General features: G+C 48.3%; 1 protein-coding gene across 4 annotated transcripts; it reads right to left on the minus strand.

Annotated features, from left to right (window-relative positions):
* Positions 1-12,545: 12,545 nt before the first annotated feature.
* On the minus strand, positions 12,546-22,853 carry LOC127482170 (L-threonine 3-dehydrogenase, mitochondrial-like). Of its 4 annotated transcripts, XM_051812256.1 has the most exons (10): positions 22,646-22,853; positions 20,031-20,142; positions 17,631-17,832; positions 17,292-17,334; positions 16,092-16,162; positions 15,416-15,565; positions 14,924-15,096; positions 13,858-13,948; positions 13,137-13,406; positions 12,546-12,924 (listed from the first exon to the last, which is right to left on the minus strand). In XM_051812256.1, the coding sequence occupies exons 3-10, from the start codon at positions 17,812-17,814 to the stop codon at positions 12,785-12,787; spliced, it is 1,122 nt and encodes a 373-aa protein (XP_051668216.1). In that variant the 5' UTR covers positions 17,815-17,832; positions 20,031-20,142; positions 22,646-22,853; the 3' UTR covers positions 12,546-12,784. The 4 variants fall into 4 exon arrangements, with proteins under 4 accessions (XP_051668216.1, XP_051668225.1, XP_051668207.1 ...); XM_051812265.1 differs by lacking the exon at positions 22,646-22,853 and having other exon boundaries at positions 17,631-17,829; positions 20,031-21,106; XM_051812247.1 differs by lacking the exon at positions 22,646-22,853 and having other exon boundaries at positions 20,031-21,106.
* Between the last annotated feature and the right edge of the window lie 217 nt (positions 22,854-23,070).

Consider the following 23,070-nt stretch of genomic DNA (forward strand, 5'->3'; position numbering starts at 1 on the left):
CCACACAGCTAGAAATGCTTCTCTCTTCCCATTCTTGACATGTTGGGATGGGGCTCTCACACCTTTCTGAGCATCCCTTAAACTCATTGAGAAGGAAAACTGGAAGGTTAAAAGCCTGAAGCTGAAGTTAACACCACAGCACAGAGGAGGTATTTTGCTAAACTGGGAATTCAACCCATCCTTGGATGCATTTCTTATCAGCTGAGCTTCAGGAAGGACAAAGCAAAACAGAGGGATCGTGTTTGCTGAGGCAGATGGAAATGTGTGGCTGGATGCAGCAGGAGAGGGGACCAGGAGACATCCCACCCAAGGCACTCACAGCTCTCAGTGCAATTAAAATCCAAGGCAAAACTCACACCGGGCCTCAAACTGCTGTCCCAGAGGTGCTGATGCCCTGGGATGTGTCTCCATCCCGATTTAACCACCCACGCAGCACTTTCCCTGTTTCCAGGAAGAGAATTAACTCTATCCCAGCCAAAACAGTTGGACTCGATGATCTTAGAGGGCTTTTCCAGCCTAAACGACTCCATGATTCTATGAAACTAGGACAGCTTCCAAAAATTAGCGCCCCGACAGACCTGACTTGCTCTGGGCATCCTCGAAGGTGTCTGTGACTGACTGCAAAGGGGTGATTGTGTCATTTGAGGTGTCCCTGTGTCGGTTTTGAGCAGCCCTTCCCAGCAGCTCTCACTGCTCTCAGCTGAGGCTCTGGCTCCCTCTCCTGACACCTTTTACTGGTCCAACCATCCTCCCAAAAGCTCACGGGAAAGGCACTGGCGTTGCTTTTTGCCCCTCAGGTCTGGGCCACGGGCACGAACAAAACCTCTGAGTGGCTCAGGCATCCCCAAAATCCAGGTGTGGTGCTGCTTCACCCCCAGGAGCCTCTGAAGGAGTAATGGGGTGCAGTGTGCTTCCAAACTTCTTCCAGGAAACCCTGTGAACCACGTTGGACCAAATTAAAGCACCACCAGCACCCTGCCAAGCATGGCCTGGCATATTTGGGACACATCCCCCCAGACCTACAGTGAGGATCCTTCATGTCCATCTCTTCCCAATGCATCTGTGTTTGCAGGTGGGAGAGGTCCCCTTGTTTCTCTAAGCCCTGATGTCCATAGATCTCTCCTGGGATGGGTTTCACAGCCCTTTAACTCCATCAAAATCCATGCCAGGCCACTGCAGTTCATCCCTGGGACCTCTGTGTCGAGGAAGGTGCAACCAGGAGAGCAGCAGCAACAACAAACCAGAGAAGGGAACATCCCTGGAGGCCCAAAGGGAACATACCTTGAAGGAGTTTAGGAGAGGGGTGATCCATCACAAGGATGAACATGTTTAAGTAGGAATTAGTAGACCCAGGAGCAAGGAAAGCCTTCTGGAAAGCAAGAAATTACCTTGCAAGACTGGGCTTGGTCCCCTCCTGACCAGACTGGTCCCACCTGTGGGGCTCCAGCAGCAGCAGCACAGGGCTCAGTCCTCCCCTTCTCCTTCTCCTGAATGTCCTCTGTCCCTCAGTCCTGCTCCTCCGAGAGGATCCACCAGTAGATGGCAAGACAAACCCACATTTTGGGGTGAAAGTGTCCACAAGTCCCAGGGAGAGACCCTGGGACCACCTGTGCCAGGGCGGGGCTTCTCTTGTGTCTAATGTGGGGTTCAACTCACCCCATGACATCTCTCTCTCACTCCTTCCAGCTGCTCCTGCCTCAGATTTTCTACAGACTTGGCATTTTTTGTCTCTCCAGCTCTCGGTGCCACATTGCTCCAAGTGCCATCCAACCTGGCCTTGGACACTTCTAGGCATCCAGGGGCAGCCACAGATTCTCTAGGTAATCTGTGCCAGGGCCTCCCCACCCTCACAGTGAACAATTCCTTCCCAATATCCCATCTCTCCCTGCCCTCTCACAGTGGGATGCCATTCCCCCTTGTCTTGTCCCTCCAGGCCCTTGTCCAAAATCCCAGGTGCCTCTCCAAGCTCTCTTGGAGCCCCTTTAGGCACTGGAAGGGGCTCTCAGGTCTCCCTGGAGCCTTCTCTTCTCCAGGTAAACACCTCCAGCTCTCTCAGCCTGTCTCCAGAGCAGAGGGACTCCAGCCCTTGGAGCATCTTCTTTCCAAAGCCTTCTCCTGCTCCAGCAGTGTTGCTTGCCCCAAGAACACCCCAAATTGGGGCAATTCCTGCACATTCAACTATCTTCCATGCCCAGAGCAACAGCAGCATTCGGCCCCTTCTCTCCAACATCCCAGCCCAAGACAGCACTAATTAATTTAGGACTTCTGGGGAGAGGACAAGCTAAGCCTTAAATTAAACTTTCCACTTCAACAGGCATCTCAGCAGGAATCAGAACCCTGTCCTGGCCAAAGGACAAGTAGAGCTGTGACTGGCTCCATGTATCTTGGAAGAGATGGAGATGCTGCTCCTGGTGGCATTGGCAGGTGGCTGTGATGGGAAGGGATTTGGAAACTGGCAGGCAAGCAGCACATGCCTGGAGCTCAGCAAATATGTGATCACCAGCCATGGAACAAAAGCCATTGTGAAGAAGCATCAGCCAGAGGAACGAGTGGAATCTTCTTGGCAACAACAGCAAGGTGTTGGAAGAGCATCCAGGCTCTGAGCTCCCAGCACAAGCAGCTCTGCTCTCACTGCATCATTATCCCAGCATTCAGAGCTTAAATAGGGCCTGAAAGCTGAAACAGGACCTTTTAAACTGACAAAGGGTAGGGTTAGATTAGATTTTAGGATGAAGTTCTTCCCTGTGAGGGTGGTGAGGCCCTGGCACAGGATTCACAGAGAAGCTGTGGCTGCCTCATCCCTGGAAGCATCCAAGGCCAGGTTGGATGGGGCTTGGAGCAACCTGGGCTAGTGGAAGGTGTCCCTGCCCACAGCAGGGGGTTGAAACTAGATGGTCTTTAAGGTCTCTTCCAACCCAAACCATTCCATGATTCTATTATTTTTGTGGGGTTTTATTAGTTAAATTACAATTTGTTTACTTGCCTCCAGCAAACAGCTCAGGGGCTGTGGATTGGAGTCCCTCTTTGGAGTTCCAGCCCAACCACACCTTCTTCCTCCTGTGCAGAGCAAAACTGCCCTTCCCCATCACAACCCCCTTCACCACAGTGGTTGGAGCTCTGTTGGACTCTCTAGAGAACCAAAACCCCTCCAAACTCCTCAGGAATCTGGCACAGACACACTGTCTGGGCAGGGCCATGATGTGTCCCCAGGGACTGAGGTGTCACCATTCCCATGCAATGTAGATCCTGATGTTCCCATTCTCCCGCCAGCTGAGGACCTGGGGTTCCTGGCAGGTAGACGTGCCTGGAGACAGGTGGGAAATGTCCCCTCTCTGTCCCCCAGAGGCTCAGCACTATCTCAGGCAATCGGGTCAGCTTCTGTTGCCAGGTGGGGAGGCGGAAAATCTGCTCCTGGCACTGATCCCGGGACATGCTGCCAGCTGAGCAAACACCCCCGGACAGTCAAGGGTCATTGGCACAGAAACATCTGCTCTGCCCCCTCCAGAGTGTCTCCAGTGAGACTCTGCTGCTCTTGTGCAATGGATGGGGCAGTTTTTCTACCTGGCAAAGCTGAAGTTCCGAAGGATGGAGAAATGAAGGTGTTGCCGTTTTCTTGGCAGATCATCAGCCAGGCAGCAGAGAAAACAGCTGAGCAAACGACTGGGCACAGCCTGTCCCGTGCTTAGGGCTTTGCAAGGCCTCTGCCTTTGATGGAGGAGGCAGCAATATTCATGGAGAAGTGATGGAAGAGGTGGTGGGATCAAGGTGTGGATCGAGGGCTGAACCTCAGCCATGGAGCACATGGAGTTGGTGTCCACAGGGCAGTCTGGACACGCAGTGCAGTGGGGTGATGAGGCCATGCTGCATCCCTAGTGAGCCCTGGGGTCCTGTTGCTCCTGGCAAGAGCTCAGATTGCACAGAATCACAGAATGATTTAGGCTGGAAAAGACCTCCAGGATCGTCGAGTCCAACCTGTGCCCGATCCCCACCTTGTCCCCCAGCCCAGAGCACTGAGTGCCACGTCCAGTCATTCCTTGGACACCTCCAGTGATGGGGACTCCACCACCTTCCTGGGCAGCCCCTTCCAATGCTTAACAAGGCTTTACATAAAGAAATCCTTCCAGATTTCACCAGAGTCCACTTCCACGTGCTGAACCCCTCTGGTGGCCATCAGCACACTCGAGCAGCAGCAGCTCCTCCCAGGAAGCTTCTGCAAGGTCTGCAGGAAACCAGAAGATCCTTCATGCTATGGCTTGGTGGGGATGATGGCATTCAGCCAAAGGTTGGACCTGATGGTCTTGGAGGTCTTTTCCAACCTTAATGATTCTATGATCAGCTCTCCTGGGTTTGGGTGAGCAGGATCTGCAGCTCACTGGCTCCTCGCCCTCCTGCCATCAGCACCCTAAAAATGGCTGTTACCCCATTGGAGATTGTATTTGGTGGTTAAATATATCGGGTTTCACACCACCTTCCAGAGGGGAAAAGATTGCAGGAAAGAGCTGGAAGTTTCCCTCACACCCCATTTTATTTAGCACGTGTTTTACACAACCAATCCTGTGTACAAATTAAACATTTTTGGCTACATTGCCATAGTTAAGGAGAAGCTGATAAACCAGGCCCCCTTATTCATTATTTGTAAATAATCGTGATATTTCCGAATCTGTATTTCTTATTCTCAAAACCACAGATTTTTTTTGTGCATGAAATCACAAGACTCCAGGAGGAAGAGCCTCAAAAATACCCCAAATGTGATGGATTTTGGGCAGTTCTGGTTGAAGGGGCAGAGGAAGGTCAGTGGGTGAACCCTGGACTTTGCTTCCTCTCTTCTGGCTCACTCCTTTCGCAACTTTAACCTGGAATTATGGAAAGGCTGGAGAGATGAAGGACCTGTTGCATCACACGGGCAAAGTGACATCAGCAGCAATGCTCCTGTCTGGCCAAAAAATTATGGGCTCGCTGGTGTTCTTGGAGCTGAACATCCCCTGCCAAGAACCTCCTCTCCTGGCCTAAAGGTCATCCCACACATCCGGGAACATGCTGTGACCTCCTTGCAGGAGGGAAATTCCTGGGCATGGGTTTGTCCTGCCAGGAACATGGTTCCTGCATTTTCCCCTGATAAAGAACAAAGGCAGGGATGTGCTGAGCAACCAGCAGCAAGGTGGAGGACACACTTGTTGGGTTGGTGAGGGACAGGGGACATATCACTTGATTATGGGAAGATATCCAAGAGCCTCCTCATGCTTCTTCCCAAGTGCCCCTGGGTGTCCAAGTCCCAGAAATTTGGTGAAAAGGACAGGTTGGAGATGGCCAAGCCTGTTGGTGTCAGGATTAGGGTTAATCTGGAGCCTGGGTCCACCCTGGCTGGCACAGTCTGGCTGTAACGAGATATTGAATTAATTTTCCATCCAGAATAGGATCCCTGCCTCCCAATTGCCTGCTGGATGTGGTTCTTGCCCTGGGCTAATCCCTGACCTATTCCCAGGGATGAGTTTGGGAGGTAAATAAGGAGAACAGGCAACAGCTGTAATCTGGGTAAAGCTGTGCTGTTCCTCCCCATCCCTAAATCCCTTCCTGCCCCAAACCTCACTCGAAAAATGACAGGGATTTGGACTCTCAGCTGCTTTTCCCCTCAGGACAGCGGAAAACAAAGCCATGGATCCAAGGACATCCACAACCACTGCACAGGCTGGGAGCTCACCCACATGAAGGGTCACATTTTCTCCTCTGGGAAATTTTGGCAGAGAAACCCAAGGTTATTTCCACCTGTGCTAAGAAATAACCCCTCCTGTGGTCATTTTCCATTCAGCTTTATATTCATCTTCTGAAGAGCTGAGGAGATGTACAGAGCTGTCTTCATCCAGGTCTGTCTGCCTCCAACCACGACTCCAAGCCCACATTCTTCTTCCATATGTCCATATCCACCCCCTGTCACGACTTTAAAACTCTGTGACAGAAAAGTCTTTACAGCCTGGATCTGACATGGGGATCACTCTGTATTTAAAGACCAAAGTGACCACAAAGTATGAAAAATAAGAAGACCTTCAAGCATTGACATCTGTAAGGGGTTCCTGCTTTTCCTGGTGCTCAGATGAGATCAAGCAGCCTGGGAGGACATGGTAGCTAAAGAAATTGGCATTTCTGTGCTGTGGAAATGCCTTCTGGATTGGGAAAGGAGTGGAATTTCTCACTGCCTGAAATCCTCTGAGGTGAAGCACATTGCAAGATAAAAGGCTGCTCTGGAAAAATTAAACTTAAAATTAATGTCTTGTTCTACTTCTATAGGGGAAGTTTCTGACTTCACTCCAAAAAAGTAATTTACAGGAAAATTATGTATTTTCCACATGAAATGTCATTGTAACCAGCACTTTTCCACTTTTTTTAAAGTTGGCACTTTGAGCTAGAAATACATTTAGCAGTGAGTGCCTGCAGCAGCTCCCAGGAGGATTTTCCTGAGCCCCCAGACTGTCTGGAGAATCTCACACCTCTGCTGGAAGGATAAGAGATAAACGAGGTGGCACAAACAGAATGGCCAAAGGGTGAGGGAAGCAGAATGGAAATATGGAATTGTCTGTAGGACTAGGCTTTGCAAAATACCATAGAATCAGGGAATGGTTTGGGTTGGAAAGCACCTCAAAGCTCATCTCATTCCACCCCCCTGCTATTGGCAGGGACACCTTCCACTATCCCTCGTTGCTCCAATCAGGCCTTGAACACTTCCAGGGATTGGGCAGCCCCAGCTTCTCTGGGCAACCTGTGCCAGGGCCTCCCCACCCTCACAGACAACAATTCCTTCCCAATATCTAATCCAAATCTACCCTCCTTCAGCTTAAGGCCATTCCCCCTTGTGCTGTCCCTCCAGGCCCTTGTCCAAAGTCCCTCTTCATCTCTCTTGGAGCCCCTTTAGGCACTGGAAGGGGCTCTAAGGTCTGGAGTCTTCTCCAGGCTGAAAGACCAGAGCTCTGCTTGAGGTCAGAAGAAATGTTATCCTGCACTTAAGACCTTTTCTATTGTTGGTACCCATCTGAGATGGGGGAAAAGGCAGAGGACTGCGCAGATGGCACTCAGCTCTTTATAGTTTTTGTCCAAAGGTTTAAATTCCCTCAAAACTGAACACTAACCTGTGCAATGCACCTTCTCAGGAACTTCAGGAGGCTGCACAAAGGATTACAGAAAATAAAGCCACTGGAAGGTATCAAATGCATAAAAGCAACCAACCCCTGGGTCAGGGTGAGTGGTGGTTATACTGGGAAACCACTCCAGTGCTAAACTGGAAGTCAGTTTTCTCAAACTGTGGGCTTGAGTCCTCAAAATTGCACAGATAGCCACAGCCAGTTTGAAGGAAAACATCCTAAACTGCTCCCAATTGCAGTATTAGGGGAAGGAAAACACCCTAAACTGCTCCCAATTGCAATATCAGGGGCAGGAAAACATCCTAAACTGATCCCTACTGCAGAATTGGGGCAGGAGAACATCCTAAACTGCTCCCAATTGCAGTATTAGGGGAAGAAAAACACCTTAAACTGCTCCCAATTGCAATATCAGGGGCAGGAAAACATCCTAAACTGATCCCAACTGCAGAATTGGGGCAGGAAGCAACTTTTTTCCCTGATTGAGCAACTCTCACTCTGGATTTAAGTTCCATAATGGTGCTGCTGAAGCATAAATGTCTTTTTAATCCTGTCCCTGCAGCTGTGAGTGCCAACTCTCTTACTGCTCTGTGGAGTCTCGGTCATCCTTAAATCCCTGGGTTTATTCCAGAAGCTGCCCCTTCCTCTCCCTGCACAGCCCCTCAGGCACTCAGATCCACAGGGAATTATGGTATCCACAATTATGGTATGAAGCCAAAAATAGCCTGCAGAGCATTTGTCTGGCCTGAGCCTCCAGGGGAAGGGCAAATGCCAGCTGATGGTCACCTAAAATAGAAACATCCTGCCTGGAGGGTGTCAGGGAAGACACCAACCCAGTCTGAAACAAGGAGAGTGGTGAGGGGGGGCTGCAAACTGGGCACCCCAGCCCCTGGAGCCACATTCTTGCCCTCTGGCTGACCCTGGGGCTCTCCTCTTTTCACCTCCCTGGGCTCAGCTTCACTTCCCTGGAGGAATGAGGAGCTGCCAACAACAGTGTGTTAGAGCCTGACTCCATCCTGAGGAGCAAAAGGAGGGGTTTTCCAAAGTCACAAAGTTCATCACCCACACTCCTCACAACCTTTTCACTGAGAAAAGAAGGTTCCACCTCTTCTGCACTTCTCTTATGTCTTAAGCAGCCAAGAGCAGAAATCAGCTCAAAACACCATCCAGCCTGGTCTTGGACACTTCCAGGGATGGGGCAGCCACAGCTTCTCTGGGCAACCTGTGCCAGGGCCTCATTACCCTCATAGTAAAGAATTTTTTCCTAATATCCAATCTAAACCCAGCCTCCTTCAATTTAAGACCATTACTCTTGTTCTGTCAACATGGTCTTATCTGAAGTCCCTCTCCAGCTCTCTTGGAGCCCCTTTGGGTGCTGGAAAAGGCTCTGAGGTCTCCCTGGAGCCTTCCCCTTTCCAGGCTGAACATCTCCAGCTCTCCCAGCCTGTCTCCAGCTGTAGAATCTTTGGATCTTATGATCACCTGTGGCATTTCTGGAAGCCAGACTGGGCCTGTGTCAAGCAGGACTCGACAGGAGCCAAATCGAAGGGAGGTAGGTGGGAAGAGGGCAAAGCCGCAACACCCTCCACAGCAGGATAGTCACATTAGTCATCAAATGTGGTCAAGAGGAATGTTTTCTCCACAAGAGGTTCCCATCATTAGAAAGTGGAGGTGTAGGAGGAGGGAAAGGCCCTGTTTAACCTGAAGGGAAGGTTTCTCCACGGATTAATGAGTCAGGGTGAGTCCGCTCGTTCTCACTGCACCAGCTTCTGCTGACCAACCCTGTTGGTTGTGCAACAGGTGGAGACAAGACCTGCAGAAACGAGGACCCAGCAATCTTCAGTTCTTGGGGTGTGCTTTCAAAGCTCCTCCCTCAGAACACCCTTGCTCTTTTCTATTTCAAGCTGTAAAGAGAGACAGACACATGACTGAGGAAGGACCAAAAGGCTGCTCACCCTGAGAAATGTAGCAGAGACAGAGGAATAGTTAAAAGCCATCATTTCTTGGATGGTTGCCACCTGCAAGCACAGCCTCGTGGCTCACTGGAGACTGAGGGGTATCCACGCTGTGTCTCCCTGCGAGTGGCTCTGCTGAGCAACTGGGATAGTCAGAGCAAAGTTAACCAAAGAATCTCAGAACGGTTTGGGATGGAAGGGACCTTAAAGATCATCTCCAGCCCCTGCCATGGGAAGGGATACCACTCACCGGACCAGGTTGCTCCAAGCCCTGTCCAACCTGGCCTTGGACGCTTCCAGGGATGGAGCAGCCACAGCTGCTCTGGGTAACCTGTGCCAGGGCCTCACCACCCTCACAGCCAACAATTTCTCCCCAATATCTAACCTATCCCTGCCCTCTGGCAGTGGGAAACCATTCCCTGTGTCCTGTCCCTCCAGCCCTTGTCCCAAGTCCTTCTCCAGCTCTCCTGGAGCCCCTTTAGGCACTGGAAGGGGCTCTAAGGTCTCCCTGGAGCCTTCTCTGCTCCAGGTGAACCCCCCCAGCTCTCCCAGCCTGGCTCCAGAGCAGAGGGGCTCCAGCCCTGGCAGCATCTCTGTGGCCTCCTCTGGACTGGCTCCAGCAGCTCTATGTCCTTGTGCTGTTGTTCCCCAGGGCTGGAGGCAGCTCTGCAGGTGGGGTCTCACCTGAGGGGGCAGAGGGGCAGAATTCCCCCCTCCCTTGCTGTCCACGCTGTGGGATGAGCCCAGGACACGGGGGGTTTCTGGGCTGGGAGTGCCCATGGTGGGGCATGTCCAGCCTCTCACCCACCAGCACCCCCCAGTTCTTCTCCCCAGGGTTTTTCCTCAATCCATGTTCCTCCAAGCCTGTGCTTGTGCTTGGAATTGCCCCAACCTGGCTCATAAAAGGCTTCAGCACTGACCAGGATCCTTCATTGATCAGGATCCTTTATCACTGCTCTTACCTGCTCTGAGCAAGGATAACAAACCAAGGATACATCTGCATAAGATTTTATTAAAGTAGGCATCATCCACAACTTACAATATTTGAAAAAATATTCTTAACAACTTTTTTTTTCTTTTTTTTTTTTTTTCCTGAACAGGTAATTTAACAGGTACAGTGCTCAAGTGTCATGAGGGAAGTCTCTGCCCAGAAGTGAAACTTCGAACTGGTAGCAAAAGGTAAGACATTTTGTATCACATCAAGTTGGTTTAATACAGAAAAGACTGTAACATAGTTACAACAGAGGTTAATGGAAAAGACATGGAAAAAAAAAATATGGATCATTGGTCACAGGCTGAAAACCAGAATTCCAAACAGGACAGACACATTTAATGACATTCCCTGATTATCACCAGTTACCTCCAGACCATTCCCTATTGCAACACTGTTTATTTCAGATTTTAAAGAATTTAAGTTGCTTAAATGGCTGCTCCTAAATCAAGTCAGAAACTTTGGACAGGGGGGGAAAAAACAACCTGCGTTCAAAATGCCCTAGGTTTGAATTTCACCTTTGCTGTAACATCTTGTCCAAGGCCTTGGTGCAATGCCACCACCAAGGACAGTGTGTTTCAGAGAAAGAACATTCCTGCTCCTCACTCTTGTTAACTCCAGGTATACTGGAGTTAGAACAAGACCCCACGACTTTGAGTGAAGGAAGGAAATGGAGTGAGACCCATCAACAGCTCTTTATTTTACACATCTCATGGATCAGAGACAATGAGGAGCCCCCAGGGTGGGAATGATGAGAGGCTGGAGTGGACAAGACACTTCAGCTCTTTTAAAGCCCCTCATCTGATGGCTCCAGTTCACTGGGAGATCCAGTTTGGATCCAACCCAGTCTGGGCAGGGCAGGGGACAAACCTGAGCCAGTCTCTCCTTGCAGGGTGTGAATGGACTTCACTGGCCCATTGGGCCAAATATTACACTTGAACAGCAGCCAAAGTTCACAAACTTGTCTTTTTTTCAGAAATGTAAACAATATAAAAATGTTTCCATAACAGGCCACTACCTTTGAGTTTAAATACCCGGGAAATACATACCTTGCCCAGAGGTAAAATAATAAGTACAAAAGCAAGAAATACAAGTGTAACAAATGTTTAAAATAACTAGGTTTCACCACAGAATCTTCATTTGAAGGTTACTTTTGCGAGGAAACATATTCCCTGCAGCAGAATCCTTCACACACAGACAAAAATCTGATTAATCCACTAACTGAGGAACCACCACAGGGTTACAGAGAATGGAATAAACTTGCAACCACCAAAGCACCATCACAGGAAACAGAGCAAACAAGTCGTAGGCAAAAAACCCCACAAAAATACTTGAATGTATTTACCTACACACACTATTGGAGTATACAAGGCAAAAAAAAAAATAAAAAAAATGATTGAGAGCTTCCTATAGGGAATTTCCAGTCATTTTGAAAATGAAAGATAATTTTTCTTTGAAAAAAAAAATAAAATCCAAAGCTCTCAGAGGCTGCTTTTCAGCTGGAGTAGCTGACAGCTCAGACTCACATCCATGGAAACTGGTGTTTTACCTAAAATGGCTTTCTTGTCACTTCCCAAAGTCTCCTAAGTAGCTTTTGAACTGACACCTCTTCCTTGTATGCACCTACAAAAACTCCCTTGTTCATCCCAGAACCTCCTGTGCATGAAACTCAGCGGGCAGAACAGCCCTTAACTGTAGCTAGGAGATGGTTTCAGCTTCTGGATCCCTCTCTGAAGAACAAAAGGGTATGAGTAACACACAAACAGCATCTACAGACACGGTGCACGTGGAAAATGTGGTGAACATGAAAGATTTCAAAGGCTGACCCGGCTCTACCCTGAGGCTCCATCACCAGCCCACCTTTAAACCTTGCTCCAGGCAGTGTGTCCTGCAAACAACTGGGAGAACCCAAAGTACTGCTAATAAACCCTTTGCCTTCCTGAAATACCACCCAGACTCACATCCATGGAACAGCTCTCCAGATTTCTGATCTCCCTCCAAGGTTACACCGAAGGCAGCGGCACTTGCAAAGAACAGGATGAGGCTTAGCTTATAAAACCTGCTTTTTTTTTTAAAGCATCATGAGAATTCAAGTCCTATTCCACTTCACATTTGTAAGCAGCTTTATAAGAATAATGCTGCTCTTAAGCCCTACATATAGAAAAGTGTATGCTTAGACAGCACTAAATATAAATAGGAACTATCGAACAAAGTTTGATTTCAAACCAAAATTGCAACGAGCCCCTGCAATTTGGAAACATGAAGTAGCCCTTCTGAAGTCTCTTTTGCAAGCAAAGAGTAGAAAGGATCTTATCTTGCTACACCCTAACATCCTCCACCAAGAAAACGAAACACCTATCGCTGACTTTGCGGGACGTGCCTGAAACACCAGGTTGGACAACACTGTCCCACGCTGTTTGCCAAAGAAGAGGCAGGAACGGTTGGAGAGCCACCAGCCAGGAGTAAGTGCTCTTTTCGAAGTGTGAAAGTTCAATAACTTTGTGTTTGTCATCTGTGTTGTGTCTGGAGTCAGCACCCACTGATGTTAATTTATCTAAAGTACATTCCAGCTACAGGATGTTTCCGCCCAGCTCTGTTGCTACTCACGAAAATTAATCACTGACGTGCTCTAAGGCTCAGAAAATTACAACCTAAACTTAGCCATTTCTTCCTGGTCCTCTGTGGAAATCTGGAAACATCTGAAAGTATTTTCAGTTAGCTTGGGCAATCCTGGAGTCAGACCCAAGGTAACTAAACATGGTGGTCACCAGCTCAGGGAGATCATAATCGTGTTTCCAACCCCAATCCCTCCGGGCGTTGCTGTCGTCGAAGTTCATGGGCCAGCTGTCAGCTGCAGGGAACAGGAAAAGAACCAAGAAACACGAAGTTTAAGAAAAATTCCTTTAAACTTTCAAGTGTTTCATCACTGGTTTGAACTGCTGAAGCTGAATTTCAAACCATAAGACGTGAACTGCACAGGGGTAATTTGCAAGTGCCTAAAGAAACTTTATTTTGCCCTTGATTTGATGTTTCTTCTTACCTGCTGCCTGAGAAGATACTAACCTATGGCCTGCCTGACTTGATCCACCTTGTAGGTCACCTGGAGCTCAGGAACATACTTCTGCACCTCCTGTGCCAGCTCCTCGGGACTGAAGCTCATGGCATTGATGTTGTAGGTCCTCATGGTCAGTGATTCTGCAGGGGCCTCCATGACCTCCAGCGTTGCCTTCAGACAGTCATCGATGTACATCATAGGCAGACGGGTGTCTGGCCTGAGGTAACACTTAAACTTGCCAGTCTTTATGGCATCATGGAAAATCTTGACAGCATAATCTGTGGAGGAGAATGATGGGTGGGTGTGTTCATGTGGGTCGATCTGTTGTGTGTGTCATGACAGGCAACAACCCTCAGACCACACCCAAAGCCTCCTGTCTAAAATCTGGCAGCAGGACTGTGTGTTATTTATCATAAATCATTGAATGGGTTGGGTTGGAAAGGAGCTTAAAGATCATCTTGTTTCGACCCCTGCCATTGGAAGGGATGCCACTCACCAGACCAGGTTGCTCCAACCTGGCCTTGGACACTTCCAGGGATCCAGGGGCAGCCACAGCTTCTCTGGGCAACCTGTGCCAGGGCTTCACCACCCTCACAGGGAAGAATTCCTTCCCAAAATCCCATCTAAATCTGCCCTCTGGCAGTGAGAAGCCATTCCCCCTCCTCCTGGCACTGCAGTCCCTTTTGGAAAGTCCCTTTCCAGCCTTCTCATAATGCACAATCCACTCACCAGTTGTTCCCCCTCCAGGCTGGGAGTCAGCAGATATAATCCCTGGGTACCTGAGGCAGCGGAAGTCCAGGCCGTACCGGTAATGGTAGTACTGGGGAGGGAGGGAGAGAGGAGAGGAACAGTTTTACACACCAAGAGCAGGCCACACACTCACTGATTTCACAGGAAAAATCTCCCTCAGGATGAACCCTCATGCTGTCACCATTCCATGATGGGGATGAAAGAAAAAAGGGACTAAACAGCCCCCATTCCCTGCCAGGCAGCTGAACTCCCTTCCTGCCCTTTTTTTACATCCCCATCAGTGAATATGGGTTCTTGATATGGATTAGCTGCTAATGCAGGGTCTACATTTGGTGTTCAGAAACTTAAAACTCCTAAATTTTCGACATTTTTCAGGCTAATTCAGTCTTCAGACCTATGTGAGGAATCTGTATCTAAAAATATCAGCTTTAAAAATGTTATTTATAAGTCACTGCAAAGCCAAAAGAGAAGTTGTGCATGTACAGATACCAATGGCTTTGACTTTAAAGTCTTTTTTTGGAGAGGAGGGGCAAAAGCCATCACTGCCCCTGCTTTCACAAGGCTTTGTACACTGTCCTTTATCCAATTCCAGATGAGGCAGAGAGGCCAAAGTCAAAAGAACCAGGGAAAGAAATAATACTGGAAGTCAGATGTTTCCCAGCTTCCAATTCTTTGGGCTTTTCCCAACAAAACTCAAAAGATATTTGACCTTAAAAGCTGCCTCAGACTACTGCTGAGTACTAAAACCTGAAGGAAGGAAAGAATAGGGAAAATAATGTTGCAGTGAGGAATCTTACAAAAGGAATGAAGTTAGAATCATAGAATCAGGGAATGGTTTGGGTTGGAAGGGACCTTAAAGACCATCTCATTTCAACCCCTTGCCATGGGCAGGGACACCTTCCCCCTATCCCAGGTTGCTCCAAGCCCTGTCCAACCTGGCCTTGGACACTTCCAGGGGTGGGGCAGCCACAGCTTCTCTGGGCAACCTGTGCCAGTGAAGTTCTCTCAGAACTTTTAAGAAATGAATAAAACAAAAAATTCTCACTTCTCCCATGAGCTCAGCGTGGACCTTGGAGACTCCATAGATTGTCCTTGGTCTCTGAATGCAGAGATCAGGAGCTGGGTCTCGAGGAGAGGTGGGTCCAAAGGCCCCAATCGTGCTTGGAATGAAGAGCCTCAGATTATGCTCAGCTGCAATATCCAGAACATTGTGCAAACCTGGGAAAACACCCAACAGGATTTATCAGACCATGCTCTCCACTTCTTCATTATAGGAATTATAGAATATCCTGAGTTGGGGGGGACCCACAAGGATCATCAAGTCCAACTCCTGGCCATGCCAGAACACCCCAGCAATCCCACCCTGTCCCTGAGAGTGTTATCCAAACACTCCTGGAGCTCTGGCAGGTTTAAGGCTATGACCATTCCCTGGGAAGTCTGTTCAGTGCTCAACCACCCTTCTTGGGGAAGATATCCTGATATCCAGCCTAAACCTCCCCTGACACAGTTCCAGGGACGTGGAATCCCTGTCACCTACCAGTGATGTTCACAGCTCTGGCCAAAGGGACATTTGCTTCTCCAACAGCGCTGAGCAAAGCACTGTAGTGGAACAGCCAAGTTATCCTGTTGTTCACCACGATCTCCCGCAAATTCTTGTAGTCCAAGATATCCGCGAAGATAAAGGGACCTGGAGGGAATGGAACCAGTGGGAAACTCAGTGCCAGGAAGGGATGCTGGGAAAAGTTCTGCCTGAAACTCAGACTGCCGCTTCTACCACCTAAATACATCACTAAACAGCAGCTTATGCAAGTTTCTAATGAAAATCAAAGAATCTAAAGTCCTACTGTACATCCATCTCGTCATAAAAATTCCCTGAGCATGGAATAACACACCACACATTTAATTTCCAGCTTGGTCCCTCCAAAAGAATAAAAGTATCTCTTTTTACAGCAGGAGCACAGCGTGACTCGAGTTGTTATTCTGTTCAACGAAGTGGCAAAGCAACAGTGCAAAAATGCAAAGAAAAGTATTTAGGAAAAGGGAATAACAGAAGAAATCAATCAATTGCAAGATTTCCAAGCAGGAAGGCATTATCCAGGAGTTTAGAACAGCAGCTTGTTAGTGCAATCCACTTATCAGTTTGGTAATTAGTCGATGAACATCAGAGGTAAAGTCAAGATGTTTTTTTTCCATTTGCTTCCCCAGTCACTTACCACTATAAAAAACATTATCTGCAGGCTTTCTAATGTCAGACAAGATCACATTGTTCTTTCCAAAGCGTTTCCTGTGTAAAAATACCCACATGGAACAGTGAGTCCACAGCCTTTTGAGATAACCCATCAGTTGCTGCTATTTTGTTTTGCAGGAGCAACGTGAGAAGAACAATAATTTCAGCAATTATATCAGTTATTGCACTTCAAAAAACCCCACTGAACCTTTAAATGTCAATATAACATCTCAGAAAATGAGTGAACTACTCCTAGTAGCAGTGAAGGGCTGTGCAAGGATAGAGAAGTCTTTTAGGAAGTGAAAATATGTTAAGAAAAAGACCCTCCTGCCCTTTCCTTACAGAACATTTTACCCAGAGATAATTTACTCCCCTGCAAATAACAAAAAGCCACTGGGTTGCTGTAACTGCAGCTACTTTTGTATCAACAAAGTAAATAAAACAGAGAAATTGTGACTTTGTGATAATTAACCCAAGGCTGTCACAGCTGATGGCACTGGAGCACATTCCAGCCTCCCATTAGTTGGATGATTTTTAAATATACCATAGAAATGGCAGAAAACATTCAAACTGCAACAGTGTTGAGGGCAGTGAGTCTGCTCACTTCTGGTCTTAGTCCAGATTCCCTGGAGCTGAGCAGGTGTGGATAAGGACATGGATATGGATCAGGAAGAGCTCTTGGAGCACTTCTTGAAAAGATATCACGGAAAACATGAGGTAACTGTGTGTGTGGGGTGGGGGAACAGGAAAAGTAAAAAGAGAAAAGGAAAAGTGAGGATTTAGCCTCTCAATACTTCCATTTAACTGGAAGCAAACAACTCAGCAGCCAGCCCCCGGGACAAAATTATGTTATTTTGGGAATGGTGACCAATGTACACACAGAAAGGACGTCAGCAACCTCAAACAAGCACAGGAGTGGAATATAAAATGATGGGGAAAATTTAATCATAGAATCATTAAGAATCACAGCATCATTAGGGCTGGAAAAGACCTTTAAATCATCAGGTCCAATCATTAATGTTGTTTACAAAGCTGAGAGGCAAAAAAAGAACCTGCAATCGACAGTGGGATTCTTTTATAAACAACTCTCCAGAAAATTATCACTTCTAAAACTAATGGCTAAAGCTTGAATTCCTCACTAACAGCAAGCCAGGGAATCATGACATATCAAGGAATCAGGACATACCTCAGCAGCTTTGCAAGTCCCACCCCGAGCTGGCCAAGACCACCTGGGAGACAAAAATCAGAAGAGATTATTAAAAGACAGAATTTCATTATTATTGTACGTCTGACATCAGAAATCAGCACTATTTTTCTCAGTGAGTCAGAAAGCTTTTATCATTTTTCTTGAGGAAAGCCAAACTAACTGGTTTTAGTAGAGTTACGGAGCTGAAACAGCGGGACAGTTCAAACGGGACTCCGACGGGAAAGATCATCCCAATTCCAGAGTATTTTTGCTGCCAGAATTCTGCCCACTGGGGAGGCAGGAGGGGAGTGGAGCAGGAGTAGCTATGACAGGAATTACCTGTGATGAGCACCCGAGGATGATCCGACTCGGAAAAGGTGACGGAGTGGAAACTCGCGTCCGAGGCCACTTGGCGCGGGGAGACCCCGATGCACCGAACGGGCACGATGGAAACCCCACACCCACAGCCCCAGCTCTGGAGCAGTTGGCTGGTAGCCCTGCCCAGGTTCCTGACAACTGGCATCTTCCCCTTTCAAACCTGCTGCGGGCACAAGAGAAAAGATGAGTCACGGGTGACTTCAAAGGCTTTTAAACGCTCCCTGAGAAAAATCCCCAGGAATTTGATGCAATCCAAGGGCTGGATGATGAGCTGCCTGGGAAGTAACATGAGTAGAGGTAATGTATTCCCTGGAGGGAGCTCGTGAAAATATGCACAGTTCAGGAAAATCAACAGTAAGAACACGGTTCAAGTTTAAGCCTTTTAAAAAAAAAACAAATCAATATAAACAGCGATTTCAAGCACAAACACAGAATTCAACAAAGCTGCTGTGATTCCACTTCGGAGTGAAGGGTTTGCAGGCTGCCATGAATTAGTAAACTTTCTCAAAATTGCATCAGTAAGAGCTGCTGAGCCAGAGGCAGCAGGAAATCTCCTTTAAAAAAGAGAGATTTACTCCAACGTAACACTCCTGATGGATGGGACCCAGAAAGCAAACAAAGGAGTGGCACTATTTAGCCAGGACTCAAAAAAATATCCTAATTATTTCACATATTAATAAGTTACTCTGTGTTACACTTAAGTTTGGGTTTTTTCCTCTCCAAATCTTTCACATTTGGGAAGGAAATGGAAAGTACCCCAAAAAAATCACACTTGCAGCCACAACTGGTGGTTTCTGAGGTCCCAGTTTACTTCTCTCAAATACAGTTCTCAAGGCATAATCACTTAAATTCTTCCTTATCCCCTCTCAACAGCTTTTAACTCATTCCCAAATATCAAATAATAAGCAAATTCCCAGATTAAAGTACATTTCAGACCACCCTGATGAGATTACCCTGTCAATTCCTTTATTTGGGAATTCCTGATATTCTAAAAGAGGGAATCAGGAAGAAGAAAGATCACAACCAGAAACTGCAGCAGTTAATTTAATTCCAAATTTACCATGCAGAGAAAAACGAGCAAGCAATGAATATGGGTGTTCCTTTCACTCCTGAGCTCACCAGGCTGAGAATTTCCTGGTACTTGAGGGAGTTTTGCTATTTAAATACGAAAGAATTTGCTAAACTACCTATTGTCTAATAGCACAGACACATAAAAAGGGCATATTAAAAATATAATTAAACTGATCAAGGAGACTTAGTCTGAGATGTCCAGAGAGGTGATGGGAGCCTCCATCCTTGGAAATGTTCAAAATCCATCTGGACAACTGGATCTCATGATAATCCCTTCCTGCTTCACAATGGGAAAATAAAATCCTACAGCAATGACAGAGACTCACCGGTCTCTGTCATGGAAAATTCCCACTAAAAGTACCCGAAAAGTCATTTTGACATTTTGAGCTCTATAAACAAAGCACAAACTAACTGCAGTTTTTACTAAAAATGCCATGCTGGGGACAAATTGGTTCCCCACCGACTGGACTGTTTTTTCCAAATGCACCTGGAGTGAAGCCACAAAGGCTCAAGCTGAGAATTACAGGTCTAGGCTGACTCAAAAGAACAGTAAATTCATTTTACACCAGACACTGAAACACCCTAGAAGTGAAAAAAAATCCAGGAAGGGGGGGAAAAAGAGATGTGATTATTAAATTTTAAACTTGCCAATAAATGCACATAAATGCACATAGATACATAAAGAAATTAACATTATGCCTTAAAAATACTTGCCCAAAGAGGTAAAGTCAGCTGCAGCACAGTAATTAACTTGCAAAAGCAACTCAGACAGAAAAGCCCATTCCGCTAAATCCAAGTTTCCTGTTTTAAATGAATTCTAGGACTAATTAATAGTTCTGAACACAAAAAATATTCATTTAACTGATGTAAAATATTAATTTTTTTATAGGCTTCTCTTTCTTACTATCCTAAGGAGGAAAACTTCTGTTCCATTACAAACTGAAGAGAAAAAAATATATATAAAATATAAACATCATTTATAGTGGAAGCTGCCCCTGCCCATGGCACAAGGGGTTGGAACAGAATGAGCATTAAGGTCCCTTCCAACCCAAACCATTCCATGATTCCATAAAATATTCCTCCCCTCATATTACCTTCTAAATACTTTAATCTCTGATTTTACTCATTCATTCAAACTGATGTCAGAAACTGTCAGTAAAACGAGGAATTTTTCATTCTGAAACATCAAAGTCATTCCCCCCACCCACTTAATTTAAATTAATAACTGACGCCAATATCATGGATTAAGCAATGGAATTGCTGCTGGAATTTTCCCTCCTCTGTACTCACCTGTCCCTCAGCTGGTGATAAGGCAGAAGCAGAGAGGAGAAGGGAATTTATAGGACACTGCCTCTTTGGAAAGCCAATCAAAACCTGGCAGAAAGTAGGAGTTGTCCCACACCTTAAAAAAAAAAAAGGAAGAAAAAAAAACGTCCTCGTGAGAGCAGCAGCAGCCAGGAATATCACATCATTCCCTTCTCCTTGATTTTGAAATGCCTGGAAGTTTGGGATAGGCAGGGAGAGGGCTCTGAAGCTGGGCAAGCAGCTTTTCTAAGTCCCAAAACCCAACCTGAAGGACAAGGTTTAAACCAATTAGTGGCAGTGCAAAGGATTAGCATAAAGCAAAAATGTGTTCCAGTGGACAGTAACAATCTGGGATAGCAGGAATTTTGGGGGTTTGTAAGGAGATTAAAGCACAGGGAAAGGGAAAAGAGGGAATGTTAAAAAAAAAAAAAAGGAGCAACATTCACAAAATGGTATTAAGGGAACAGCCAGCTGCTGTTCCTCTGTGAGGTTTCCAAGGTGTTACATAAACAGCAGCACCTGTTGCTCACACAAAAGTCAAAAATATGTTTATAGAAAGCAGTAGTTCCTATAAATTAGTTATTAATAGAATGTCACAGCGATAAGGAAGATAAGAAAGTCACGGAGTTTGTCTGGAAATTCCCCCGGTGAGCTTCAAAGAACATGGGAGAGAGGGAGGAGAGAGAGAGAGAGAGGCCAGAACTAAATCCCAGATCTCCCACAGGGCTTCTGGAGGCTGCACAGCTGCTGAGGTGCCACGGGATGCTCCTCCATGGAGCTAAACCAAAGAATCCAGGGCTTTTTTCTTTCCAAGAAAATCAGGTACTCTCTAGGACACAGGATCTTGAAGATACCCAACCACATCCTCGGGCACATGGTCCACACCAACGCTCTGAGCACCAAGTTCTCAACTCACATTTGGCTCCAAACCCCATAGTTTCTGTTTCAGACCTGGAGAAGGGCTTATGTTTTGGGAAGCTCCTCCACTTTTTCCAACTCTACCAAGAAGAGCTTGAGGGGAAAGCAAGAGCCTTCCTTGGGCATCCAGAAGAGGAAGCATGTGCCACTTTGCCCTGATGCCCTAGTGCTGCCAAGTGGAAACTCCATTGGATCCCCGCATTTGGGAGCGCTTGAGCTGCCCCAACTAAGGGGTAACTCTCAGCTCAACCACAATTCCTGCAGCCTGGGTTGCTGAACAGCCCAAATCCATCACACATCCCCTGCTGGCAACTCCTCTGGTTTGGAGAGCCCCAGCTGGGGACGCTGCGTCCCTCCCGGTGTTCCCTGGCAGGGAGGATGTGTCAGGGTGTCCAGGCTGGAGCTGTTCTCCCTGGCAGGCAGCTCTTGGCCAAACTCTGATGGAATAACCTTGACACACACATGGACCCCGTGGATCCTGTTCCAGGGGTGACACACGGCTGTGGGATGACGTCGGGTCCCGGGCAGAGCCGGCCAAGAGGAGACGTCAGCCCAAGGCACTGAGGGAGCCGCTGGAAACCTGACCCCAGGCACCAAAAATAAATAAAAATAAGGGAGATTACGGAGCTACTGAACATTGTGACAGAGCTACTGAACGGTGTGACGCTCCTGGAGAGGATAAGGGAGATTGGTCCTGAAAGGCAAATGTAAGGTGGGCTCATCCCACAGCTTGGGCAGCAGGGGAGGGGGGGATTCTGCCCCTCTACTCCCTCGGGTGACACCCCACCTGCAGAGCTGCCTCCAAGCCCTGGGGAACAACAGCACAAAGATGTGGAGCTGTTGGATTGAGTCCAGAGGAGGCCACGGAGATGCTCCCAGTGTTAGAACCCCTCTGCTCTGGAGACAGGTTGGGAGAGTGTTCAACTGGAGAAGAGAAGGATCCAGGGAGCCCTTGCAGCCCCTCCCAGTACCTAAAGGGGCTCCAAGAGAGCTGGAGAGGGACTTTGGAAAAGGGATGGAGGGACAGGACAAGGGGGAATGGCTTCAAACTGAAATAAAGTAGGTTTAGACGGGATATTAGGAAGAAATTGTTGGCTGTGAGGGTGGGGAGGCCCTGGCACAAGTTACCCAGAGAAGCTGCGGCTGCCCCATCCCTGGAAGTGTCCAAGGCCAGGCTGGACAAGGCTTGGAGCAACCTGAGATAGTGGGAGGTGTCCCTGCCCATGGCAGGGAGTTGGAACAAGACGATCCTTAAGGTCCGTTCCAATCCAAGCCCCTCCCGACTCCGTTCCCTGCCCACCCCGCGCAGATGAAGCCAAGCGCCCTGTGCGGGTGACCGGGACCAACCAAACCCTCCAGCCCGCGGAGAGACACAAAAGAGCCGCGATGGGGCTCGAGCACCAAATCGCCGCCCCCACAGGGGACCGAGCGGAGCCGGAGGATGCCGGGGGGTGCCGGGGGAGCCGCGCCCGCTCCCGGACAGGGCTCGGATGGCGGCGCCGGGCGGGACGCGGCTCCCGCTCCCCCTCCCCCGCCTCATTCATTCCCTCCCGGCCGGGAGCGGGGCGGCCTCGCGCCCACAAATCCCCCCAAAAAACGGCCCCCACGGACCCGCGGAATAACCCCCATGGACCCACAGCCCCCATGGACCCACAGCCCCCCCGGACCGGCCCCGCGCTCACCCCGGGCCCGCCGCGCTCCCGCCGCCGCCCCGTCCGTGTCCCGGGGCCGCTTCTCCGGGGCTGGGTCTGACGTCAGCCGGGGAGGGGACTGTGTGACGTCACTGAGCCGTGACGTCATCAGCTATGAGGGGGCGGGGGGCCCCAGGCCCAGCCCAGCCGAGGGGTCCAGTCCCAGGGCGTGAGTCTGCACAGTGGGACCTCCCGGCCGTGGAATGGACTGTGGGGGAAGGGACGGTAAAGATCATCCAGTTCCAACCCCCTGCCATGGGCAGGGACACCTCCCACTGTCCCAGGTTGCTCCAAGCCCCGTCCAACCTGGCCTTGGACACTTCCAGGCATCCAGGGGCAGCCACAGCTTCTCTGGGCAACCTGTGCCAGGGCCTCACCACCCTCACAGGGAAGAATTTCTTCCTAATATCTCTTCT

Source organism: Manacus candei, unplaced genomic scaffold (assembly GCF_025592945.1).
Source record: "Manacus candei isolate 608988 ecotype Guabito, Panama unplaced genomic scaffold, ASM2559294v1 h1tg000007l, whole genome shotgun sequence".
Classification (NCBI taxonomy): Eukaryota; Metazoa; Chordata; class Aves; order Passeriformes; family Pipridae; genus Manacus; species Manacus candei.